At 34.9% G+C, this 22,892-nt stretch overlaps 1 protein-coding gene across 10 annotated transcripts in view; it reads right to left on the bottom strand.

The window, feature by feature from the left end:
* SMG7 (SMG7 nonsense mediated mRNA decay factor) overlaps positions 1 to 22,892 on the bottom strand; it is a 62,303-nt gene that overhangs the window by 25,365 nt on the left and 14,046 nt on the right. For 9 of the 10 annotated variants that reach the window (XM_039881273.1, XM_039881268.1, XM_039881269.1 and 6 more), the window contains 3 exons: positions 9,708 to 9,739; positions 7,327 to 7,444; positions 5,506 to 5,638 (listed from right to left, as the gene is read on the bottom strand). In XM_039881273.1, the coding sequence (XP_039737207.1) occupies positions 5,506 to 5,638; positions 7,327 to 7,444; positions 9,708 to 9,739 (283 nt within the window). Of the gene's footprint in view, positions 1 to 5,505; positions 5,701 to 7,326; positions 7,445 to 9,707; positions 9,740 to 22,892 lie in introns of all 10 variants that reach the window. The other variant, XM_039881274.1, reaches the window with a different exon arrangement.

A 22,892-nucleotide genomic window follows, 5' to 3' on the forward strand; every position in this document is an offset into this window, starting at 1 on the left:
GAGAGGAGAGAAAGGAAGGAGGAAAAGGTATCATGATAGCTTAAGCCAATAGAATATTCTACAGTTATAATTAATCTCATTCCCTGGTTATCTGACACATTTGTCTCATTTTATCACTGTAGTAAACTAGCAGTAATACCACATATGTAGGTATAAAGTTCCAATTTATTTTTTCAGAAGAGGATATGAAAGCAACAGAAATATCAAGTGATTTGACTAAGGTTACAGAATTAGAGCTACCTTGACTCTATTACCACTCTAACATGTGCAGAATTCACAATATAAAATAAGACACCCTGAGGACCCGACTCAGAAGGATTTGAAATGTCCCACCTTTTTCTTAAGATAAAAACCACCTCCATAATTGAATATAAACTCTGTGCACCTTTCTAAGCATAGAAATTATCTACTTCACCTTTACTTATACCTGTACATTTGTAATGGGCAAGAAATTTGCTGACATAAAATTGGGTTAATGAACAGAATGGCTAGAGTCAGGAAATGTAAAAGGCAAGAAATACGAAAAAAGGAACAAAAAAACAACAGCAAAAAAACCAACCCAAACTAGATGACCATGGAAGATAAGAAGAAACACGACAGGATAAAAAATTAAGTTTAGTAGGTGCTAAAAGAACAGACTGGAAAACTAGGCAAAGCTGAACATCAAGAAGAAAAAAAAGAATGTTTACGAAAAGTAAATCAAACATGGTTGGCAAATCATGTGGAATGTTTTATAATAAAAATTTTGCCTGCATGCAGGAGTTGTAGGTACAGACACCAAAAAGTTTCTGCTGGCTCAAGGACTCTGGATGAGAGAATTCTGGTTGGCCTAGAGGCAGAAACAAGGTGAAATTAAAGAAGAGAAACAGAAGTTTCCTAAGTTGAACAAAACTACATTTGGCAATTTTTCCGTGAAAACTCTTATTATACTGTTCCACTGTTCCTTAGCTCTTCACTCTATCCTAAGAATGGAGAACTATGAAAGTATATAATATCACCTTTGAAATTACTGCAGAAACTTAATGATAATGCTTTCTCTTTGGCCCCTTTTTCCTTAGAATAAGGACTACTGTTCTTTGATCCTTAAAAAAAACCTACAGCAGAATGTTAACATCTTCACTTTGATTGGGAATTCGGTTCCGGCTTGGGGCACCATGCTTTAAATGGTTAACAAAATCATAACTAAGAAGTCAAAATCATCTTCACAGAAATTCTGACTGAGGATCCATCCAGTCCAATCAGACTTCCATCTCTGCCACTACTTTAGTCAGGTTTTATCAAATCTGAGATACCATAAATTATAAGATGAATTATTTTATGACACTAAGGAGGAAAAAACCTACTGCATATTAAATGGTGACATCACTTTTTGTAAACTTACCCCTATTTCAGAGATAGTGAAATATGAAAAAACTTTTAGAAATGAAGACATACGGTGTTCATTAATTTCACCAATGACTTCCATGTTGTCAAATCTAATTGGCCACTTTTTAATCATCTTATTTGACGTCTTAGCAGCATTCGACAGGGTTCATTACTCCCTCTACTTATTGAAATGCTTTTCTCTTGGCCTCTGAAGCATCTCTTTCTGATTTTCTATTGCTATGGTGGCTTCTCTTGTTCTAAACCTGTCCCCACCTACTGCTGTGGTTTTAAATACTGGGCACTGTGCTCACTTCAGCAGCACATATACTAAATAGTAAACACTTATGTCTAAGTCAGGGTTCTTTATTGTAATCATAAAATTTACTCTGGCCCTGACCTCTAAGCTTGTCTACCGTAACAATGACCTCTTTGACATCTCCACTTAGATGTCAATCAGGTACCTCCTCTAATTTAACATGGACAGCTTTTAACAAGAGCTGCTGTCTCATCAGTGCTTCCTATCTAAGGAAATGGTACAACCAGTCAACTAGCTGCTCAATCTGATACCTCAAGTCATCTTTGACTCTTCCCTTACTGATTCCACACGTCCAATCCAACCCACCAGCAAGTTCTGCAGGCTCCACTTTACAAATCCATCAATTTTCCATTACTATAGTAATCCTAACTAGCTTCCATCCCTGACCCCTGCTAATTCATTCTCCACACAACATTCAGGGTAATCTTTAAAAAATGCAAATCTCTTCATGTTACTCCATTGCATACTCTCCAGGCTGGTAACTGCACTTAAATAAGTCATGGAGATGTACAGCATAGGAAACATAGTCAATAATATCAGAATAACTTTGTACAGAGATGGAACATTACTAGATTTGAGGCGATCACTTCAGAAGGTATACAGCCATCAGATCACTATGTTTTATAACTGAAATTAATATAATGGTGTATGTCGACTATACCTGAATAAAAAAATTAAAATTCGAAACTCATGTTAGCCTATAAGGTTGTATAATGATCTGGACTTGGTCTACTTCCCCAATCAGGTAGCTTCACCTGCACTGCATGTAATCAAGAGAGATGTATGGAACATTACTATTAGCGACACCATTAACCATTTCAATTATTAAAAATCAAGACAACATAAAAATGCAAGTAAAAAGTCCTATTAATGTTGATATCTGTAAAAAAGTGTACTGATGCTAATTCTACAACTGTTGTAATTGCTTGACCATTGCCTACAGAATGCAGGTGGGAGAAAAATCAATGCTTATAAAAATTTTAAAAAATAAAGTTAAAAATCATATTACCTACCTAATTTTTCCTTATAAAACACTATTTTGAGATATCTGAATGATTTTATTATTCACCTGCTTATAAACTGTTTTTACAAATACCATGTCCCTCAATAAAAATGATTCTTGCTTTACTTCCTTATAGATTTAATTTACCAATGCCCAATTAAACCCTTGGAAATATGTTATATGTGTGTCATACTATAAAAAAACCGATCTGTATAATGGCTATTATAAAAATGTAGAAGGTGCATGCCTTCCCTCTCCCTCCCCCTTTCCCTCCCCCAGGGTCAGCTGCACCAAATCCCTACTGCTCCCCTACGTCAGCTATGTGCACAGCTGCAGTTTCTACTGCATGGGGAAAGGACAAGAAATTTGACTAGAAACAAGACCGGAGTTAGAAAACTGAACTATGTTTCAAAAACCTAAGAGCAACCACAATGTTTAGGAATCTGGCCAAGGTGTTACCATGGGAATCTGGAATTCAACAAAGCATAGCTGGGAGCAGTCACAGGGTGCTGGGGTGGAAGGGTGGGAGAAACATCATTTTTGTTAATATTCCACTGAGTTGAGACTACTCAATATAGAGATTCAAACTGTATACATAACTTTTATCATGATTTTTCACTTAATAATACAATTTTCTCATCTCTAAAAATCATATCATTTATAATAATTTCCTGTTTCCAATTTACAGATATGCCACAATTTATTTAACTATTACGCTATTGTAAAATACTGTGGTGGTTTCAAATTTTAAGATTTGAATTATATTTATTTGTTCTTTTAAATATAATTACTATTGTCATTATTCACTGATCTATGGGCAAAGACTATATTGCCAAAAGATAAAAATAAAAAATAAAAAACCCACAGAAAAACCCCGTGATACTTCCGTATTTCAAGAAACTCTAAATAAAATGAAAGGACAACAGAAGAAATTGGAGAAAAAAATGTCTGCCAAAAATAATAGAAAAAGGAAATACCTTCAAATATAGAGCTCAGGCATATCACCATGGAAAAACAAGGGTTTAAACTATGAATGGGAAAAGTAAATAATTTATATACAATACAAATATCTAACAAAATATTAAAGAAGACCAATGCCACTGGTAAGTCAGACATTAAATTTTAAATAAAAAATATTTTCTACCTATTAAGTATGTTATTTAATCACTGACTTGCTATAAAAATACTTAACACTAGTGAGTGTGCATTAAGACAGACATTTGTATATAACATTGATGTAAATATAAAAATATAAACGATAACCTTTTGGGGAAATAACAATGTGTATCAACAGTATTAAAACTGCATTCATCCAATGATTTCATTCATCATCCAATGAAGAACTGGTCCTTAGGAAATCAATATTAGAGAAAATGCTTTACACACAAAGATGCTTATTTATCTGCTTAATAATACAAGGAAAATTTTACATTATGTTTATAAAGCAGACATAAGACTGGGTAATGTACAACTCTACAAAAACACCAAAAGTAACTTATCCTGAATGGGGGGATTAATGAAAAAAAATTTTGACTTTTGTATCATTTTCATTGTTTTCATGTATGCATTGTTTTTATAACCAGGAAGCAAAAACAAAACAAAAAAGCTCCATACCTATTACTATATCTGTTTCTTCATTTAGACTGGATACTACCTTAAAGATAAAGATTGTTTCTTTTCCCTCCATAGCACCAGTATCCAGTATTGTGCCTTACAAATAGCAGGCTTTGAATAGCTACTTGCAGAATGAATTAATCTTTAACATCTGCTTTAAGGACTAGTTAGGGCACACCATGTTCCCTCTCTCCAGAATTATCAAATTCTGCTAAAAGTTGGCATCAATTTCAAAATGAATTTTGAGAATAAGAACCATACTTGAGTTCTTCCCATGATGAACTATGATGAATGTTTTAGTTTAAACAAAACAAATAATCTAAGATGACAGACAGCTAACTATCCGATATCTTCCAACACAGCCTTTTCTTTTTCTTCATTCAAAGAAATGGTAAAACCAAAATGGAGCCAAATCACAGGTAGCAATGGTCAAGCAAAAACATAGAAACAGCCAAAGAATTCTTTCGGTGAAAGGTCCCCAAAACTTTTTCATTATAAGATGAACATTTATATACAATCACATTATTAAATTATAAATGCTATTACAAACAGATGAGATGAAGTTTTTTTAAAGTTTCTGCTTACAGTAAAGAAAATCTATTGTTCAAAAAGATTTATTTATTTATTAACTTGCCTGACTTAAGAAGAGGTATCAGAATTTAACTAAGGACAAGGAAAGTCTCTGACAATGAATTAATAACTTGTTATTCGAAATGAAGAAAAGCTACTCCATATCTTAGGTACTTTAATAGCATTTGAAGCTCCAGATAAATTCTACTGCACATATAAAACTATGAAAACTCACTTAATAACACAAATTTTGACTCTTTCTTACCTGGCACAACACAGCCGTTACTTTCATAATGACTATGCCCACACCCATAAATTCGCATTTGCTCTAATACCACTGGTAACTGACTACCTCCACTCTTTCACTAAGGCGTTGCTCTCATTACTCTTTTTGTATTCACACAATTATACTTCCAACCATTAAGCAGAAACATCAGCCTTTTTAAGAGCAGAGTCTTAATTGTTTTGGAGGTCTTACAGTAAACAATTTGGGACATTTTTATTTATTTGAGACTATAGATGATCAACTCCTGGATGGCCCACAGTGGTCACACAAAGTGCTTATATTAACAAGATGTATACAGAGAGAATATTTACCACTAATTCTAGGAAAACTGGTACACAATGCAGAACTCACCTGAGTATAGAAGCCACTAGCTGCCTCTAGGAACAGAGAAAGGTTTGCCTGAACTTCGCTCCGATTCGGGTTTGCTCGATTCTTTGCCTGGCCTTGTAGTGTTGTGATCTGATTCTTAAAGGCATGATTCCAGCTGAAAACAAAATGTAATTCTATTTGGTATAGCAGTGACTCACTGGGCAGACACTGGTCCCCCTGAGAACAAGAAAGAACTGTTTGTTATAATTACAACACACTAGATAGTAAACCTGCATTAAAGTTATTCACTTATTTAAATAACTTTATGCTCTCCTTTGAACAAGACTAGACATGCAGTAGAACCCAAATGCCTTTAGTAAACACCAAATGTCTGAATAATCAAACTGGCTTCAGCTATTAATCTTTTAGAGCTACTAAAGTTAGAGATTACTTAGGAATCCCACTACAAAATCAGAACTACAGTGGTAAGACTGAAGTAAAAGTAAGCTATAAATAAATTTCCATGCATTGTACCAAAAAATAATTGAGTGTATCCTATCAAATGACATGTTTAGGGAAAAAAAGTGGGGTTTTTAAAACATTAAGCTATAGCTCCTATTTCCCTAAAATCTATTTCCCACAGTTTTATTTCTATTTAATAGTTCATTTCTCTTGGGAGTTAATATTTTCTTTAGAGCCTGAAATATAAGTTTATTTTCTGACATTTCTATTTTGTCTGTTTAAAATGCCTTTCATTAATCAATCTGAATAGAGAATCATTTTAAATTCAGTTACGGTGAGATACAGCTACTCCTTGGAAATCACACAAGAAAAGAAAAAACAGAACTAAGATTGAGAAAAGATATTACTGGCTTGCTTAAAGGAAGCAAAGAGAGAAGGGTTTACAACCTACCTGGAAAGTACCAAATTCTTTATCAACATAAACTTTTAAGGTTCTAGAGAACTAGGGTTTTTAATGATTTATGACGTCACTCACTCCCTTACAATTTTTGATGACATCTTATATCCTTGATTCTAAAATCATAGATATGGATTCTGAGTGGTTGTGATTAAGTTCTATTACTAGATTTCCTAAAAATATAAAGTATCTAAGAAAAGTGTGGAAAAAAGGAAAAATGACACCACTACAACTTAGGGTAATGGGCATTACTAAATAGAATATTCTTCATTGATTTTTAATTTCTCATCAGGCTGATGTCCTTCTTCCAATTTATAAGGCAAGGCCTTCCACAAAAGGCATTTATTTACTCACTTGGGAATCTGGTCAGCTGCCATTTCACCCCTCATAGAAAGAACAAGTAGAATAGCCTAAATATACAAAATCTTCCTTTAGTCTTATTAAGGAAAAAAAAAAGGAAATACCTATTTATTTGATTAAAAGGAAGACATTTCCTTACAATTAGCAAACACATTTTCACTTGGGAGAAATTTATAGACTCACATTTACCAAAGAAAAATTTGTCTAAAGCCTACTATTTATCTAAAGCCTTGAAATTTTTTTTTTAAATCATGGCTTAAATGTAGGACTAAATACAATACAAACACTGTCTCTTAGTACTTGAAATTTATAGAGCTGCCCTAAAGACTTTAATAAAAGTCAACTCTAAACATCTCTCCTTTTGCCACCTAAGACTGTATCTGTAGGACATACCAACGGTCAAATATTTTGTTCAAAAACAAACAAAAAAAAAATCAGAAGTATTATAATTTCTTTTTTTTCCTCCATTGGAAAAGCTTACTCTGAGACAGATTAAAAAGAAACAACCAAATTGTTCTTTTCTATTCTAAAGTCTGGGTGAGACTCCTGATCTTAACAGGGACATCCCAAATGATAATACTTACAGATCCTGTTCTACTTTCTTGTCTAAAGCGTATTCCAAATCAGTAACTAGCATTTTCTGGTACAGGTCCTGCAGAGCCTGCCTGGATGTCCAGACCTCAGCTGGACCCAGCTTAGAATCTAAATAACAAAACAAAAACAGAACAGGAGATAAGTAAATAGTTAAGACCATTATATCAATGATTCTTTCCCTCTCCATTCCCCACAGCAAAAATCCACTCTAAGTATATACCACACACAGATTGCTGCAGAAGTTTTACACTACATTTCAAATGACTTTCACCTTTTGGCTAATGACTGAATATGTATGCTTCTGTACTTGTCTTTTATCTTTGAAATGATACCATAATACGAAGAAGGCTCAAAAAATAAATGGTTTACCCTTTGCTTTTGATTTGGATTTCTATGTATTCATATCATAGGAAGCCATATGCCTCACACTAGTCCCCACTGGAAATGATGGACTGCCAAGTTGGTCTGTTGGTCTCACAACTATACCCCTTTGTCCAAAGCAGCTTTTTCTTTTTCTTCTGAAACCTTTCACAATTGTCCTTACAGAATCCTCATGTCAGCTCATAATCCAACAGTTGTTTGGCCATTCTGCTGTTACTCCTACTCTATGTATGTCAAGCCGATAAAGCCAGGAGAGTGAGCTTTATTTTAATGATTGGTAGATTGCCTGCCAAGACATTTTTGTGAGCAATCCATACTTGCTATTTAATGTAAATGAGGACTGGTAGCAGACGATGATTAAACTGCTCAAAAGGCCAAATGAAAGATTAGGTATGAGACAAACAGAAAGTCAGGCTACAACTATACATAATACCAAATTGGTATCATACTGTCTGCCAGAGTACTACAAGGCACATTAGCCTTTCTGATTACAAGGTTTATGAATGCAAGAATTGACAGCGAGCTGCTTCAACAGAAGTTTAATAACGAACTTTTCAATATATATTTCCACCTGTTAGTTAGGTTGTCTGCTGTATTTAGTATTTTGCTGCTGCACAATGGTATAATCTTCACTCTTCTTTAGGTCTACTATTAGTATCAGTAGCTACCATAATCTTGTTCTGAAAATAGAATCTACTGAATATTTGAGTTAATCCTCACAAGAGTTTGCTGGCTACTAAAAATAGGGTCTAGTATTAACTTCTTGGTCCCCTATTAAGTTTTCAATGATTAAATAAATTTATACATTTATTCAACTCTGCTTCAATTCATCAATGACAGGCAAAGGACTGTAAGAGATCATTAACTGTGATCTACCAGACAAACTATCATTTAAATGAGTAGACTTAATATCTTAATTAATGTTTCTGGGTGGTAAATGTCGCCTATAAAAGTCATATTCTAAGCCTACATATAGAAGGTGTTTAATGTTATGCTTATAACGCATGATACAGTAGCTGAGCACTGACTCTGATATTCATTGTATGGAAGATGGTGACAATTATGTTAATAATTAGGAAGAATTGTGGTGCTACACTTAGTAAACCTACAACATGTGTTTGGGGCTTTTTTCTTTCTTTTTCTGCTTTTTTTTCCCCCTTGAACAAGATAATGAGATTACCCGCAAATTCTTAGAGAACATTAGCCTGCAATTCTAGAAATTGAGAAAAAAAATGTCTTAACCATCCATTTCCTCTTGATTGTAAATTTTGGCAAGTATGCTGGTTACAAGAGTTTAACTCTTCTTTGTGGATTTCACTGTAGAACTAAATTCCTCGAAACTCAGAATGAGATCCATTATCTCGTATCTTTTACATTTTGGGATGTCATATGCTGTTACAGAGAGCATAATGACCACTACAGAGTTGTTGCCTAATTTGGGAGTTAAAATTATCTGCTCCTTTTAGTGACTAAATCAAGTTACTCTTTCAAAAACACTTTGACTATTATTATTCAGGACAAAAAAGATAAGAAAAGAAAGAAAGGTGGCAAAGTAGTTCACTCAACTTCAAGGATTTTCAGTGGTTTTCCTGCAAATATCTTTTTCTGAAGGCTTACCTAGTATTCATGTTTGGGGGAGATATGAACCTAATACCGTAAGACATTAGTGTTTATATGGCATATAAATTATTGTCCTGTATGTCTTAAACCGTATGCCTCAAACTGTATTGTCCTGTATGTCTTGATAAATAGTTCATAAAAATTAAATAATTATATGCATAAATTAGGTAATACTTGACACAGGTCGTCTGAGTAAAAATTCAAAGTATATAAAAAAAAATCAATATTTTTAAATTGATTTTTAAAGCAAAGAGTACACCACTATCCCTTTGGCAACCAGGACAGTGCTATAAGTAATATAGGAAAGATGACACTTTCTTTAATTTAATGCTATAAAATAAGTTGTGAAAAACAAATGAATAGCCAATACCTGTCATGTCAGCCTTCAGGACTTCTGCCTGCCTAAAAACGGAAAAAAAAGATTTAGTTAGAAACAAACTAGGCATACCAAACATAAACACTACAAGTTAAAAGTTAAGTGAAATCTTATCCTACAATAAGGATGTACAGTAGCTTTTGTGGCACTGCAATCAGTATCCTTGTTTTAACATTGAGATTAGCACTAGGTCTTGGCAAATTGATGCCATTATTTAAAAGTTTACAGATTATCATACTCTTCTACTGAGTAGAGTTCCCTTTCTTCCTGTTTTCCTCTAAATCTGATATATTTAAGATAACGTTACATGATAGCCATTAAATAAAAATTTTCCATCAATGAGACTGGACTTCTGGTTTCTCCACTGTGCTCTGCTCCCTTCACATGCAGGTGCTTGTAAAGAGTGTCTCTGCTAGGAACACCTCCTTCCCCTTCATCTGGTTCATCACTACTCATTCTTTGTCCTGGAGACATTACTTTCTCAGGAAGCCTTATTTGAACTGTACATACATAGACAAGGATATTCCAGTTTCATGTTCATAAAGCACTGCTATTTTTTTCTTTATGGTAAGTACACAGATTTTAAGAATACTCACCATCACAACCCCAATGTCTACTGACACAGCTGCCTAGCACAAGTGGGCATTCAATAATTATTTTTAAGTGAAGAAATGAAAAAGAATTAAGTCATGTTCATATACTCTACTTAAAAAGTAAGTATATAAACTTAACTGATTTCCATATTTAAAAGCAAAAGGTGACATGAAAGCTAAAGAATATTCGGATTCTAAACTTTTTACTGTAAATGCCATTTTACATAATTTATGAGGTATTTAATATCAATTGTGAATTCGGCTTCATCAAAATGTAACATGAACCGTTTCATTTCCTTAGTCTTTAAAAGTACATTTATGTTATTTAAAATTTAAGCTTTCAAACAACAGAATCATAATCAAGCGCTGTAGAGGTAACCACAAATCACATGAGAACTATCAGTATAAATGAACAATACTAAACAAACAGCTACACTTAGTTCTAAAATGTAACAACATATCGAATTCCATTATCCATACAGCCTAGTTTCACTGTGTGCTTTGGGTGTTAAACTTTTGCCAGTATTAAAAAAAAAAAATCTTCACAAGGTTGTTGGCTTATGCTCTTAAAATCTAAGATCATACAGTTTATTAAAGAATACCACATATCCTATCCTACCAAAGTCCCAACAACCTCCTCTCCTCAACCCCAAATCCTACAGCAGTATTAATTTATGAACTTATACTGAGAAAGCCAGTGCTGATTATGCATCTTTACTGGATTCGATAACATTTCATTCTATCCCTGAACTATAAAATTACAAAGAATGTATTTTACTATTCCACACATTAACCAAAGTTCATACTCAAGTATATATATCTTATACTTAGCACCACGTGTCTAAAGGCTGTTTTCTCATTCCAAACGAGATCTGCTTATAAAGATGAACATTATCATTTTGATATGCAAACGTCTGCCTAATGAGGATACCAACTTCCAGTCAAATGAATATGATATTGAGCATATAACAAGAACTATTTACAATTACTTTGCTTCTCTTATTGGATGTCAGTAAGAGAAGAACTATAATTCTAGCAGATTCTGGGGCAGGCTTCCATTGACAAAGATAAAAGTTCTATATTATATTTTTATGTACTATTATCTGTCCAAGAAAAACTGTAAAACCACACATTCAAGAACAGAAGTGCAAACATTTCATAAAAACTATGACATAAATGTTAAAGCATTCCGCAATTCCAGGAGTTCTGATTCCTCAGTATGACAAGGGTAGAGGCACTCATCTTGGTGAAGAGTTTTGAAAGAGACACATGTTAATGACTAAAATAGTCTCACTAAATTGAAATGATGAAATATAGCTAAATGGAAACAGAACAATCCTGGGAGATAGCGAGTATTATTCCCATTCTACAAACAAGGAAACTGAAGCTCTGAAGTGTGAAATAATTTGTCCACAATCACAAAGCAATTAGGTACAATTAAGTACAAACAGTTCTTTCTGACTCCAAATTCGTTATTTCTATTTCTTTCAAATTAGAATAAAAAAGTCTATGACATAAAAGCTAACAGATTTAGCTAGGTTCAGTTTTTTGCTGTTAGTCACATTTTAAGTCAACTCGGCTAAATTAAAAGATCTGTTCATATGAGGAAATAAATTATATTGGAGATGTTTATCAGAAAGACCACAACGAGTAAAATTCATATTCTAGTGCAGTGGTCAGCCTGCAGGTAAATTTCCCTCCTTCACCCTGGATCTATTTTTGTGAAACAATTTTATTGGAATAGTCAAGCCCATTCATTTACGTACTGTCTATAGCTGCTTTCCTTTTATAAAAAACTAGTTAATTATGGTGATGGCTGCTCTCTTATGTACTTTGTAGGGCAGAGTTGAGTACTTGAGACAATGAACACATGGCCCACCAAGCCTAAACACGTACTATCGGGCCCTTTACAGAAAAAGTTTGCCTCTCCCGCTCTAGGGAGCACTTGATCAAAAAACTGAGAAGAATATCTGTAAGTTCCCAAACCAGTTTTCCCATATGAAGAATCATCGATAATCGTTTCTTCTGAGTAAAGATATGTTTTTATTCGTTAATATCGTAATCTTGTTCCAAAGAGAACTGTTAAGAAATATAGTCTCATGTAAACAAAAAGTCATAGGCCACGTTGTATTTTTAATGGAATTAATTTGCAAACTGTCTAAAACATGGTTAGATTTATATATTATTATCCACTAACTCTTCCCTTTTTCTGTGTACCAAAATGCCCATTTACAAAGGTGGAAAGGGTTAAACTGAGAATTACTATCTCAGAAGAGGAAACCCTATCCCTCAACTCCTACACAATTATTTATTTTTCTTTTTTATAGTGTATAATACACGAGAAACCAAATCAACAGATATGTAATGTTATATCAACTTTCATAAAGATTAGCACAAAATTGGCTGTTTATTTTACTTTATAAAAGAATACTATACCTCAACTGACCTGGTTTTGTTAAAGACCAATATTGTTAAAGATTAATACTAGAGTTTAGAGACAATGTTTATTTAAGGAAATAATAGTTTTAAAATGTTTTCTCTTGGTAGAAGGTATGGAAACATGAGTTCCTTCATATTCTAACTTTAAGCTGAAGGAAGCAATGAAAAGAATGAATAAACCAAGAATCCAAGAATTAAAATCGGTGCCTTCAATAATAAAATAACACTATTAGTTATAAAATACAAAACTTTCAAAATGCTAAATATATTGCCTTAATTCGTAAATAAGAGAAATTAAGCACTCATATCAAGCAATAAAAAAGTCATTAAAATCTGAAACATTCAATAATAATCAAATATATTGAAAACTAATATGAAACGATACTCTTAGAGACAACATGATCATCAAGATCTATATATATATTTAATGCGTTCTAATGCACTAGATACTGAAACAGGTAACACTATTGCCAGACATTGTTCTATGGGCCTTACATAAAGTAAACATTCCACACTGAACTATTACTGCCCCCGCTTTATAGCTGAAGAAAACCAAGGAGATTGAGGTTAAGTAACATGTCCAAGGTCATCAAGTTAGTAGTACATAGTAGAGGTAGCATTTGAACTCAATCAGTTTGGTTCCAAAGGCTAAGTCCTAACCATTAGGTCATAGTCCCTATCTTACACAAGATTATAAGAAAAAAAATCTGGAATGTTTGCCCAAAGAACTGGGGCGTTCAACAGTTAACATTTTATGCTAATATTTTAATAATGTTAGTAGAGGGAAAAAAACTAAAATTAATGGCTATCTCCCTTAACAAATACCTTGATTATACACAGCACTTATATAACAATGCAAGGTTAACAAATATAGAATCATCTCTTTCAGAACACACAGTAAGATTCATGATTTAAAAATAGATGATATTTCCAAATCAGGGGCAGATACAATGGGAGATTCCCGCTCGCTACCTGAACTCCCAACCCCGCCTTCTCCTATGAGCAGAACATAGGGATATAAGCCACATCCTCTAAACTCACAGTTGCTACAGAAAGGTGAATCACCCCTTTTGTTTTGGAAAGCGAGACTGGAGGTTTTTTTTTAATTTAAATAAAAGGCATGGCAGGTTTTATTTCAAGTTAATTGGTTTACTTATTTCTATAGAGTATTAAGGAGTATTAGAGATATTAATAACAGTATTCATCAATGATGACTATAAACATAATAACCTCATCATAATTATTTGTGCTAAATAAGAGGCCAGACACTATAAAGCGAATGTGTTTACACATGCAGGTACACAACACACGGTATCTACAGATATCTAACACATTGAGTCTCATGGAATTAATCAGAAAAAAAATAAATTGTATTACTGCTCTACTGCTGAATTTCACGCAGAAAAGAACACCTAGGGAAGATGCTGCTCCTGAAGGAGCTTTTCCCAGTAAGAGATAATAAAAGTACTAATTTGCTTTCTCTCTATGGCACTTTACAGTTTGTCATGAATTTTCTAACCTCCTTACACTTCAATGGCCTAAATTACAACATTCACCCTCCGATCTATATTATTTGAAAAAAACACGTACCTAATTTAATTAAAGGCCTATTCTGGTATGGAAATCTCAAAAGATGAGAAGTGTTTCTTCCAGGCAGAGGAAATAACACAATAATAAAAGCAAAGCTAAGCCAGTGATGGAGGTAGACTAGAGCATAAAACACAAGGTAGAAAGCTACAGGAGATGAGCTAGAGAATCAAGGCAGACAGCAGATTGTGAGGGCTTGCATGACATGTTAAGGAACTCAGATTCTGTCTTTTAAACTGATAGGAAACCAGTGCTGAGTTTTAAGCAGGGCATACAGCATTGTCAGAAGTGTATTTTTAAAAGAGTAAGTACAACAAATCCATGGAAGATGGGTTTTAAAAGGGCAAGACCAGAAGTGAGGAATAATACAGATGGACGGAAAATCCTAGAATCAAGAAATATCTTGAAGTAAAATCGGCAGAAGTTAAGATAAAAGCAGAGGAACAAGTCTAAAATCATTCCCAGATTGCTGACTTGGACAGCGTATATGAGAATGTGAAGTTGCGTAAGCGGGCACTTAAAGAGGAGTGTAAAGTACAAGGGAGACGTCAAGACTAGCATACACTGCTGGAGTGATGAGCAGTGTATGCCTAGTCTTGATGTCTCCCTTGTACTTGATGGTAGTTAAAATCACTAGAGTAAATGTAATTGCCCAGAAAGGCGAAAGGGTTAAAGCTAGCTCCCTATCTTCATTTTTAAGGGGCAGATGAAAGAAAGAGCCCATGAAGAAAGAACACAAAGAAGACATTGTCAAACAGGAATATGAGGGTAAGAGGTGATGTATGGAAAATAAGAGGATAAAAAGAAAGAATAGTCAACAAGACCAAAGGCAGTGGAAAAATACTAAAATGACTGGAAATTGTGTTGGATTTGGTGAAATAAGGGTCAACGACAGCCTTGTCAAGAGAAAATGTTAAATTGCAGGAAGCTGAGGAACAAATGAGAAGGAGAAGGTTAAGTCACCTCTTAAGCCCCTGGGCAGTGAAGAGAACGAGAAGGGGGTCATGGGTAAAAGAAGTTTCTTTTCCTCAATGAGAGAGACATGAGCATGTTTAGAATGAAGCAAAGAAGCTAGGAGAAAGGAATAGGTTGAAGACATAAGAAAGTGACAACAAAACTGATAGAGCATGGTCCCAGAAGAGATGAAAGACATGAGAATGTGATTAATAATGCAGGACACAAGACTGGCTTTGAAACGGAGGTGAGATGAATTAGAGGAAGGTTAAGGTTAGATAGAAATGTGCTAGGAGAATTTGGTAGTGCAGGGTGTAGTGCAGAGTGGAGAAATGTCCTGGTTGTATGTGTCATTGTCATGGTATCAAGTTGTAGGGGCAACTATCATTTTTCATTTGAAAGTCACATCTCTGAGATCAAACACCTTCATAGATTCTGTCATTATAACTGATACAAGTTGCTGTGACAAGCGTTACTAACATTAGAAAGGGCTTCTCCAGCACACTATCACGTACCTATTTATAGGCACCTAGGAGGCTCAACCATGCACATGCTGACATACAAGAACTGATGCTCCCTGTACTCAAAAACACTGTTATACCTGTAACTTAAAACAGGAATTTTCATTCTAAAGAATACTCTATAAAATAGATAGATCCATGTCACTATGCTTATCAAAAATATTCAGACAAACATATAAACATACACATTTCTTTAATTTAGTAAATATTTTAAAACCTGCCTTAGACTACAAGATATAAATAGTCATGACAAAGTACACATATGCCAAAGTTCTCATGAAGCAATGTAAGTAAAAAAATCTTTAGCATTCCCTTCTCCCAAATTGGCTAATATGAAATGCTTCAGAAAGTTTCCAATTCTTCTACTAGTGTTCACAGAATATGAATACTTTAACATACATGTCTAAAAGGAACACAAACATGTAGAAATCCCTTGTAATTTTATCCTACCTAATATTACTTGATTTCAGATGCTCTTCTGATTTTAAGTTTCCAGTCCTCATCTGGGACTTAAATGAAACGTTTTCTCCCACAATGACTATCTGCAAGAACATCCAGTTTCTCATAAGGTAGAATGGTTTAAGACATTCTAGACAGAGGAGAGGAGGAAAATATGAGTTAACCCACAATAACAGAGAACCCCATGAAGAAAATTATTTTCTCTTTATTTGAAATGATTTACTGTCAAAAGCAGAGAAAATATCAAAGCTTTTTTCTTTTTTGTATTTAGTTTCTTAGAAAACACATTTTAAAATTGTTTTGTGTATTTCTAGCAGTCTAGTTTTACATAAAAATGCTATCCTACTCTCCCTCTCTGTCTGAAAGCTGAGTGATCTCTACAGAATAAACAGATACCAGCTACTCAGCATGGTTCTTGCAGCACCAAGGTGAATATGCCTTGTAGAACACAAGAGCAAATGGTTGGTCTAAACTGGACTGCTTACCGAAGGAAAAACATGTAAAGCGATTAAACCACAATTTTAGGTGGTGTGAATACTGCTTAAATCCTAAGATTGGTTGATAAAGGCAGATTTTAGGATCTTCATTCACCGAGCAATGATCTAGTTATTTCTGAGAGCTAGATAATAGCATTAAGAACTGACTATACAAAGTGACAACAAGAAAGACATGGTCCCTGTCCTGGATTTAAAATCTAATGTGAAGACAGACCAACAAAGGAAAGAGAAGGTAGTGGTTAAAAGCATGGGCTTGGGTGTCACACTGCCTGCATTCAATGGCATGCCTGGAGTAAGTCAAGCCACAGAAAAAACTTAGCTCAATTTCTTAAAGACATCAATTTAATTCAAAGATTTAGACAAAGTAAGTTAAGTAATTATTATTGGCTCCTTATAATTGTTTACCTTTATAATTATTATGTAGATTCTATGCTACATGTTCTATGCATAGAATGGGAGTGCAATGGGAGTACGTGTCTGGGATTTAGACTGCTTGCGTTCAAACCAAGCTCCACCACTTCCTAGCAGTGTGTGTAACCTTCAGAAAATCACTTCTCTACGCCCCAGTTTAGTTAGAAGAAAAACTTCACTGAGATGTTTCGAGGAGCAAATGAGGTAACAGAAATAAAGCACTGAGGACTGCTCCTTGGTAAGTAAGCCCTCAAAACGATGTTAGCTACTATCGTCACTGTCATCATTATCACCACTATAGTTATTGTCACTCCTTCCAAAGAGTTGAAGGTATAAGTGTCATTACTCTCATTCTCTAAATAAGGAAATTGAAGCTAAGAACTCACATTAATTCTAGAATGAAAGATAAAGTTATTGATAATTTTAAACAATAAACGTCAGTCGTAAGAGAAATCCCAAACATGCAGGAGCTCCACGTGGACTTTAGCTCCATACTTCCAAAGCATGTACTTACTGAATTGCCTGACTTTAGTTGTACTTTAGTGAAAAAGACTGATAGAAAATATTTCATGATAAAACTCAACCAAGCTCCTTAGCACAGACTGTAAGGTCCCACAGCTTATCACTTTATATTTTATGACCCAATAAAAGTACCTTACTTTTAGTTTCTTGCTATTTTGCCCCTCAGTATCTTATTCATGCTCTTTCACTCACCCTGGAATGACCGTCCTCTTCTCTCCTTGTCTGGTTAACCCCATCTTGCAGTTCAAGACTCAGCAACTCCTGTAAGGGGGCCTTGGCTTGGCCAAGCACTTCAGTGCATCTTAATGCCCACTTCTATTACAGCACTCATAGCGCCACAATGAAGTTACCTGTTCACACATTTCTGCCACCAGAGACTATCCTAGTCAACCTTGCATACCCAGTGCCTGACAGTGCCCTGCAAGATTACAAGTTGCTCAAATAAGCTTATGTTAATTTGAACTAAACAGTCTCTCAAAAGGCCAAGACCCTAAGGTTTCTTGAAACTGACAATAGTTTCAAAAGCCTTCCAGGAAAACAATTTGGTGGACAAGTTAATTAACACAAACTAGGAATAACACACTTCCTTTTAAGTTCAAAAAATCTATCATTTTATAATCAATTAAAGAAGCCTATGATCATTTACTTGGAAATTCAGATTTTGTTTTCTTTACATTGGGATCTATATATTATATACAATATACTATATAATTCTACAAAAATACAAAATCTGAAACCTCAAATAGAACATGGATAATTTCAACAACCCAAGTGAGTTAAATAAGTAATTTAGATTAAGCCACCAACAAGTGGAAGGCTATTCTCACTCACCTCAACTTTTACATTGGATGAGGGATGCTAGAACAATGTTTTTTAACCCAACTGGACCCCAATATCTTTTTTAAAAAATGCATTCTTTGCCAACAACCCTTGTATCTTCCTGAAATAAATAAAATGTAAGAATACAAACCATTTATTTAATGCATTAAAAATGAATAACTAAATACCTTACAAGTAATAGAGAGGGAAAATAAAAAAAGCATTTTTAAATAAAATTAGTATCTCAATAAATGGTTGGCTAAGACTACCCTTGAAGACATATATGTAGTAATCAATGCTTGCATATACTTACAACGGTAGAAGAAGCTTAACAGACTTCCAAACACAGATAGAAAAAATGAGAGCAAAACTATGATTAGATACTAGAATTAAAATGAGTGTAAATATAAAAACAGATCAAGTGTTAATGTAATAACAGGCCAGACATACTGAAAATTGTAAGATAAGAGAAAAATAACTGACATAGGAACATAAGACAGAGCAGGTATGAAGAAAACGAAAGTCTGACTATCTCCTTTGATAGGTGCCAGGGAACAAAAGTTAGATTGGAGAAAGTAGCAGCATCCAGTCTTTTATATAAGGTAAAACACCATACGAATTTAGGCTAGGGAAAATAAAGTACGACTTCTCAGTCTGGAGTACGGGGACAACATAAGAGATGGACAAGTTAATTAACAACGACAACTGACGACAATATTTAAGATGCTGTCTGATTTAGCTAAATAAAAGAAACTAAATTATTAGGGTAGATATAATATTCTCTACTTCTAGGTGGTCTCTGAAATTTAAAAATAAAAGATACTATACCAAAATCAAATCTGATTTTTCCACCAAAGAACCATTATTTAGCCTATACTTTCAGACATCAGTTTTATCTAATCAGGTTCTTGTTTTATTATTTTCCTATCTATCCAAAGAAAGGAGTGCTATGTTATAATCAAATAATTTAACAAATTAAACCTGAACCATATCATAGAGGTTCTATAGAAGATTGTTATATTAATGGCCCCCAAAGAATCACACACCTCCTGGCAGCCACTGCAACCCTGAGAACTCCTTTCACAAACTGCCCCCAGGCTTGGCCATGTGACTGAATGGCCAAATGGACTTCAGCAAATGTGGTACAAACAGAGGCCTAATAAGCACCTGTGCATTTGGGGTTGCCCTTATGTAATACCATCACCATGTTATAAAGCCAAGGATGACAGACCACTCGGAAAGAAAAGCCAGTTTTCCCACCTTTCACAGCCATCCAGACATTTGAGGATCTAAGACACCTGAGTGAGGCTGTCTTGGACCATTCAGGTCAGGCTGAGCCACTGGATGACTGAGTTATCCAACATGACCTAAATGGTCTGAGAGGTGGGAAACTTTTAGAGATTTTGAGCAGAGGTGACAATGATCTAACCTAGATTTTAACAGGTTTTACCTGACTGCTATGTTCAGAATTGACTGGCTTTGACCAGTAGGTAGCAGTGGAAATGGTTAAGATGTGATCAGACTCTGACCAAACACATTTGTTGGGTGAAAAAAAGGGAAAATAATCAAAAATGATTCATGGTTTTCAATCTAAGCAGCTAGAATAGTGGATTCGCCATTTACCAATAAGAAGATGATGATACAAGCGGGTATGGGAGAAGAGTCCACTTTGGGACAACAGTGATTGGCACATGGTGTTATATAAGCGCTTACTATTATTTTTTATAGTGATGATAAGCTGGAGGTAATTATTATGCCTCCAAGTGAATGTAACTGATAGTTAAAGAGTCTGGGGTTTAAAGGAAAGGTTTGGACTACAGATACTCATTTGGGATCATCGGCTTACAGAGGCCAGAGATGAGAAGGGGACAGCACACAGACTAAAAACTAATGGCCAGAGGTGTGGTGTCCTGGAAGCCAAATAAAGAAAGAGGTTCAAAAAAGAAGGCAGAATCATAAATGCTGCTGATGCATCAAGTCAAATAAAGCCTGAGAACTGAGTATTGACTTTAGCAATATGGAAGTCACTGAGGCTCTTAAGAATAATTTTGCTGGAGAACTGAGGGCATAAGCCTCAAGGAATAACTTCAGTAGACAAGAGGAGAGGAATTGAGATGGAAACTGAGTTTAGACATCTTTATCTAAGAAAGAGAAGCAGGAGCTGGAGGGAGATATGAGGGTGAGAGAGTTTTTCAAATGAGACTCATGGTTTTTATGGGATGGGATGGGATAAATGACTTTATGAGAAAGATTTAGTGGAGAAAAAATACAAAAGGATGAAAACAGAGTCTCATGAATGCCACAAGGGGCTTGTGTAAATACTGTACACTTTTAAAAGGAAAGAAAGTCCCCCAATGAAGTGAAATTTAATGTAAACACATAGAGAAGACAACTACAAATTATTGGGGGCCTACTAAATGACAAATGGAGTACATAAACTATTCCTGATTTAATTTTCATAGCAACTCGAAATAACTACTATTTATCCAATTTTATAAATAAAGAAACAAAGGCTCAGAGATTTTAAGGAAACTTGCCCAAGATCACAAAGAGAGTAAATGCTAGAACTGGATTCAAACCCAGGTGTATCAGAATTCCAGAGTCTAAACTTATTCTATTCATTATTCCATGATGTATAACAGACCTCAATTTTCAATAATTCACATATTCAAACCTAAACTGTGATTTATGTTAAGATACTGGCACATGAACATGGCTTTCCACTCCTGCTCTGGCTGGCACGAGAACAGAAGCAGACATGTACCTCATTCATCTGTGCATCTCTGGCACATAGTTTATCAAATGAGCAGAATCCTCTTACCAATGACTCTCAACTGTACTTATGTGCTTTTTCCGGTTGGCATTCTTTGAAGCCCAGCATCTGAATTCCCTCATTTTCAAGAAATACCTCAATTTATAAGGCAGGACCTACTTTCCATTATAGATTCACCAGTTTCCCTTACAGCCAGGGTACAGACACATGAATCAGACTCTATATCGATAAACCACACTATAATGGCAGCTAGTGAGAGAAAGAGGGAACTGTGGTGAATCCATCCTGGATACTGGCAGCAACTATGCCTAACTTCCAATATCAGTAGTCCATCATGAGTGGTGTCAATGGTGGGTCTGGGATACAAGTTACAGATAGGATCAAGGTCCTTCACAGCAGTGTCGTCGTAGGCTGAATTTTAAGGCTGTATGGTCCAGGCAGTGTAGCTGTTGTGGGAGGCAGAACAATGGCCTCCTAAAGACGCCCATACATCCTAATCCCCATAGACTGTGAATATGTTACCTTTGATTGTAAAAGGGACTAATGTGATGTCAAATGTAAGTGTTAAGGATTTTGAGAAGAGATTATCCTGGATTAACTGGGTGTGCCCAATGTAATTACTAGGATCCTTATCAGCAGAAGAGAGAAGAGGCAGGAGGGCAGAGCAGGAGATGTGATGAAGGAAGCAGAGGGTAGAACAATGCGATTACTGGTTTTGAAGATGGGAGAGGGCCACGAGCCAAGGAATGCGAGCAGCTCAAAAGCTAGAAGAGTCAAGAAAATGGATTCTCTCCTAGAACCCCCATGAAGAACGAATCCTAGATTTTAGCCTGGTGGAACCCATTTCAAATTTCTGACCTCCAGAACTATAAGCTAATAAATCTGCATTGTTTTAAGCCACCAAATTCATAGTAATTTGCTACAACAGCAACAGGAAAGAAACACAGCTGCTGAGCCTGGGTCTCTAGACCCCTCCTGCTTAAATGAGCCAGTTGTTTATTTCTCACAACTAAGAACCTAACAGATATATTCCTCTTATTCTCCCACCCTCAAACCTATATAAGCTATTAAAATTTTTTAAAAAGAAAAGGCCAATTTTTGCTACTTTTCATTGCCTAAGTGGGCTTGGTTTTGTTTACATCACAATGGAGACTAATACTAGTAAGTATTCAGACTTTGCCAGTTCTTGAAGACTGAGATATGTCAATCATTCTGACTGAGAAATTCACGTAATTCCAAATGTTTGCAATTAGTATGATCTCATATTACTACTCAATGTTTACTGAGTGTCAGTATTGCTCTAAAGTTGTACCAAAATAATTGAGAAAGTCTTTTCCTTATATGCTAACAGGAAATCAAAATGGTGAACAAACACAAAGTAACGTGACCAAGGAAAGAGTACTGAGAATAAAGAGAAATATCTAGTCATCTCCCTGACAAAATTTTAGGTTGATTCAAAGACTTTTTGGAAAAAGGAACTTTTCAAAGACAGTGTGAAGTCACACAAAAAGAAGTTAAGACTGTAAGGTTAAGTAGAGGAAGGCTGTTCCTTTATTTGAATTAACCACAGTCTTTATTTCAGGTGACTGCATTTAAGAAGGAAA

The sequence above is a fragment of the Pteropus medius genome, unplaced genomic scaffold (genome assembly GCF_902729225.1).
Source record: "Pteropus medius unplaced genomic scaffold, Ma_sr-lr_union100, whole genome shotgun sequence".
Classification (NCBI taxonomy): domain Eukaryota; kingdom Metazoa; phylum Chordata; class Mammalia; order Chiroptera; family Pteropodidae; genus Pteropus; species Pteropus medius.